General features: G+C 28.0%; 1 protein-coding gene across 1 annotated transcript; it reads left to right on the top strand.

The window, feature by feature from the left end:
* The first annotated feature begins 3056 nt into the window (after window positions 1–3056).
* On the top strand, window positions 3057–4614 carry LOC149373672 (chymotrypsin-C-like). Its single transcript, XM_089596016.1, has 4 exons — window positions 3057–3193; window positions 3664–3904; window positions 3988–4294; window positions 4362–4614. The coding sequence occupies exons 1-4, from the start codon at window positions 3094–3096 to the stop codon at window positions 4506–4508; spliced, it is 795 nt and encodes a 264-aa protein (XP_089452142.1). The 5' UTR covers window positions 3057–3093; the 3' UTR covers window positions 4509–4614.
* Window positions 4615–5434: the final 820 nt, after the last annotated feature.

Here is a 5434-nt window from a genome sequence, read left to right as displayed (position 1 = left end):
ACTTCAGAAGGTGTTCTGACCCGTTATCAGCAATACATGCGATCATATTCCGATTTTTATGTCACACTGACCTTTTCTTTATCTAATGTCACAACGAGTAGTATATGTGAAAGAAATATAAAAAAGTACTTTATAAAACCCAAGGTGTTATCACAATTTTGTATCAACCATATTCTACATGGAAAAAATCTTAAAGTAAAAATTAAAAGTGTTTTTATATTATGGCACATCCGTTTGGGAAGTTCACTAATAATTCTTTGTATTCCGCAGTTTCAGTCTAGCGGCATTTTTGTTCAAAGCGAGGGTAACAAGACTGTTCTCACTGGACTTGCTGTTGGGAACATTATGTCGAATAACATTTTCACTAACGTATCATTATATGTAAATTGGATAAAACGCAATACAAAAAACAGCTTAGTTAGTATGCATAGAAAGATTTATTATAACTTTGGTAAGTGCTGATTGTGTTATTATGTGTTTTGTTTATTCAATTTTCAATATTATTTTTAACATTTAATAAAAATTTGAAAATTAACTGACACTTATCTTTTACTCAACGTTATTGAGAAAAATCTCAAAAAAATTTGCTTACTAACTTCTGAATAAATTCATTGAAGTATAAAAAAGTTACACTTGGGTCAGTTCAAAGTGACTTCGAGCGACTAAAGTTTGATATGGAGTAAGTGATTAGGGTATCTGCTATTAACCAATTTAGATTTTTTCATTAAATACCAAAAAAAATTTTTAATTTGCGAGTTAACACGTGCCCCCAGACACAAAATGATTTTCTATTTAAATAACATATAGGATTATTTAATTTTAACTTTGTTTAATTTTCTTGGAAATTTCAAGTATTTTTTTTTTGGATTTTTAAATAATAACATTTTATTCCGTATAACTTGGACTTTATAAATCAATTTTTTCTAGTTCAAAATGAGCAAGTTAAAGAAATTCGATTTTCTTGATTTTTTGTTCTACAATCTAATTTTTTTTTAATTTGCTCATTTTGAACTGGAAAAAATTGACTAAAAAAAAAAAATTGATCTAAAAAAAATATTCTTGTACTTTCAAAAAAAATTCACCAAAGTTGGAATTAAAAAATCCTACGTTATTTAAATAGGAAATCGAAATGGGCCCAGGAGCACGTGTTAACTCAAATATTTCTGGGTGTTTGAGGTATATATATTTTTTTTTAGTATACAACAAATACTTTTTAAAGACCGGATGATCAAAAAGTTAAATTTGATAAATAATGGACACCTTAATGTGTATTCACGCATATTTAGAGGACCTTCAGAACAGCACATGTTGAAAATTGAGTTTGGGTGGTTGTCTTCAGAAATCGTAACTAAATACACACTCGACACCAAATTTGAGCTTCTTAAAGTCCATTTAAGAGTTACTGTTTTTTATCCTCGATTACATTTAATATAATTTTTTGTAAAAAGTATTTCTGTATAGTTAAGGAAAAAAACGCACAGTAATAACTTACGCTAAAAGAACATAAGCAGTGTCATCTTCTGCTATTTTCATACTCAATTTCACACTCGGCAACATGTCTACTTTACTGAATAATTTTACAAAATTTATTAGTATACTATGAAATAGTAAAATTTCAACTCAACATAATGAAAGTTCTAGCGAGTTAAAAATTATCATCAGCTACAGTTTTTAATTTTGGAATCAAAAATAGACGACCTAAGTTAGTGATATGTAAAGAAATACGTTAGTCATAAAATCAATGTTACTTTTTTTCAAACTTGACATCAGCTTTATATTATTAACTGTGACAGTAATTAATTATTATTACGTACACAAATAAATTTTATATCCTTAATTACTACAATGTTAATTAATGATTAAAATTATAATTTTAAGTTATCGTCATAGTAATTAAGAATTGGAGTTTTGCCATAAATAATGAATTTAAAATCAAACTATGTCTACTACTTTTAACTATTACATACCAAATTTAGTTTTTTATGCCTGCCTGGTGATTGTTGTTTGCTTTTTTATTTTCATTTAAATTGAACTAATCGAAACTATTGTATGAATATTCTTAAATATCGTTTTTCTGATTTCTTATGTATCAATTCTAACGGCGTTTAAAAACCTCAAATAAATTAAAAAATTATGAAGTTAAAAAAAAATTTTAAGAAACAAACGGTGAATTGAAACTTATTCAATTGAAACCTTATGCAATCCTAATGTGACCATATGGAAAAACTAAAAGAGAATGTTATTATTTGTAGGAAAATCTTTCCCCATTGATGAAAATTTCGCTAAAAGAGGACAGTTTCCATACCACGTAGCTATATTAAAATTAAAGACTTTTAAAAAAGATTTCTCATGTAGTGGTGCACTTATCAAAGAAAATTATGTCATCACAAGTGCCGGATGTGTATCTGATTTTTCGTTCATTTATCACGCTACATTTGGCCTAGTGGATTCTTATGATGTTACATCTACGATTACAATTGCCATAATTAATTCTATTTTCCGCGAAGAAAATGAAGGATATGAGTAAGACGTGCATTTTTACCTGAATAACTATTTAGTAATAAAATATGATAAAAGAGTAAAATAAAATTTGTATAAGTTTAGATTATATGATGACTACAGCATAGCTATATCAAAGTTAGAACGGAGAGTACAGCTCAATGATTACGTCAGTTTAGTGGATTTACCTGAATCAAGTGAAACTGTTGATGAAAGTTGGAAGAACATACTAACTCGGTATGAACGGTACTATGATAAAAAGAATAAAATTTATTCAGAGTTTGCACTAGAATTTACAAATGTATCCATCGGAAAAAACGAGTCTTGCAATTCTGCAGGAATCACTGTATTACATTTTTGTACCTTCAACGCTAGAGAAAGTAATTTTTCTTCTGTGGTCAGTATGAAAAGTGTGGTTATCGCATTTAAATTTTTTGGAAAAAATTAGTGACGATTTGTATTGTTTTGTAGTTCGACATTGCTGGTATTTTAGTTAAAAATAACGGCAACAAATCTATACTTATTGGACTTGGTACTAGTGATTCGAATTTGTTTACCAATATTTCACGGCACGTTGATTGGATCAAACAAACTATGAATAACGGACCAGATATTGAAAATGCAATTCTACCTATTACATCGAAAGTTTTGGAACAAAACAAGATTACCTCATTTCTAGAAGAACTAAGTATTCGTAAGTATCTCTTGTTTTATGGCACATTTAATAAAACAAAAAACTTTCAAAATATTAATTGCACTTTTCAATTTTCTTTGATATTTCCATAAAAAATTTAAGTACGTACAGAATGTCACTCATTCATAGCTAAAATGTCAAAGGTAAAAGGTGCATTCAAAAATTGTTAAAACTATTGAGTAAATGAATATTGTAAGCTAGACCGGATCTCGAAGTCAGACACCAGGCCTTTCTTACCGGGAAAGCGCGTTATTCAATTTTGCCACCCAGGTCTTGGTGATTTATTTTTTCGGTGTAGTATTCATTAAATATAAAAGCATAAGACAAGGCTGAACAGAATCGCACTCTATGCGTTCTCAACTTCTCGAAAAAAATGTCAAGGAAAATGATTATTTAACATCAATAGTTTCCTTATGAAAATATGACAAGTTATATTCCAATTAAATTTATTTTGTTCATACTTTGAAAAGCCATTTTCAGTTGGTCTGAGAGAGGACAGTTCAAATACCACGTAGCTATATTCGATAGTGAAGGATCCTTGTGCAATGGTGCACTTATAAAAGACAACTATGTCCTCACAAGTGCTGCCTGTGTATCTGACGACCAGCTTACTTATTATGCTCTTCTTGGTTATACAGATTCTACAGATGTGACATCTTTGATTACAGTTAACATAAATAAAATTATAATTCACGAAAAATTTAAGCGCAAGTAAGACATTCTTTCGAAAAATTAAGTACTATTTACATTAAAATAAGGTGATGTCTGCGATCATTGGCATAATTTATTTACAGTGCATTCTATAACAAGCATAACATAGCAATTGTACAATTAGAGGAGAAAGTGAAACTCAACAAATACATTGGTACTGTCGATCTTCCTGAACCTAATGAAGTCATTAACGAGGATATGAAATTTGTGACTCGCTACGAAATATGTCGGACGAAACGAAACTATTACTGGTCTATGAGATTAGACTTTAATTCAGCTGAAGTGATAAACAATAGAACTTGCAAGCAATACTTGAAAAAGTATCCTTTGAACGCTGAACTTTGTGTCATTACCGCCAAACTCAACAAAAATTCCAAAAAAGTGTCCATGGTAAATATTTGAAGTCTATTTTGTTTAAGTTAAGTAGGAGTAATCTTTAATTTTTCATGTTTTACAGTTCATTCCCGGTAGTATTTTAGTTCAAAATAATGGCAACAGAACAGTTCTGATCGGACTTAGTTTTAGGCAAAGATACATGTTTACCAACGTAATAGCATATGCAGATTGGATTAAGGGTAAAATAAGTATGACAGCGCCACAGTAAAATATCCATGGTATTCTAAGTTGTAAACAGATAAGATTTTACTGTTTGCCCAAGTGAATAAGACTGCTACTGGCAAAATAGTGTAAAATCAAGGTCGTTTATTCGCATCCCGTCGATATAAATTTTGATTCTAAATATTAATCATCAATCCAATGAATGATTTTGATCTAAATAAAAATAATTGTACAACCCATACACCTTATTTCGAGTGCTACCAACAATAACTTAACTAACTAATTGAAATAGTGGAACGTTAACTCGTTAGAAATTGTGAATATTCACTATTTTGAAATCCACTATTTCACAGGTGGATTTTTAATGGTTTTTAAGGGCGCTTACTTTGAATTTGATAAACAAATAATGGCAGAATGTCATTAAATAATTATATAAAAGTAAAACAAAAATTGTATTAATTGGCTATACAATTGCAAAAAAATAAGTAAGAAAAAAAACAATCTGAAAAAAATTTATGTGCGAAAATAAAATAAAAAAAATTTAAACAAAATGCAATGATAAACAATTAAAAATGAAAATAAAAAGAAAGGTATAAAATAAAAGTAAAAAAATTCAATGAAAAAAAAAAATGAATAAATATGAAATGATAAGAAAAATGAAATGGAAAATAATATGAAAAATAATTAAAAAATAAAATCAAAAAAGAAAATGAAATCAAAAAAGACATTAAACAATGAAATGAAATGAAAAAAAAAAATGGAAAAGGAAATGAAATAAAAACACAAGAAATAAAATTTTAAATAATCAAAAAAACGAAATGCATTGAAAAAAAATTAAAGAATTAAAAGTAATGGAATAAAATTTGACAAACAAATGAAATTAAATAAAAAAAGACATGAAAAAATACAATGGAATGAAAAAAAAAAAAAAAATGAAATAAAAAAAAGGAATGAAATAAAGAAGATTAAATA

This window comes from Copidosoma floridanum, unplaced genomic scaffold (genome assembly GCF_036245765.1).
Source record: "Copidosoma floridanum isolate Cflo_tuat_1 unplaced genomic scaffold, Cflo_Japanese_pri ptg000029l, whole genome shotgun sequence".
NCBI lineage: Eukaryota > Metazoa > Arthropoda > Insecta > Hymenoptera > Encyrtidae > Copidosoma > Copidosoma floridanum.
Note: the sequence above shows the minus strand (reverse complement) of the source record. Positions and strands in the feature narration are given on the sequence as shown.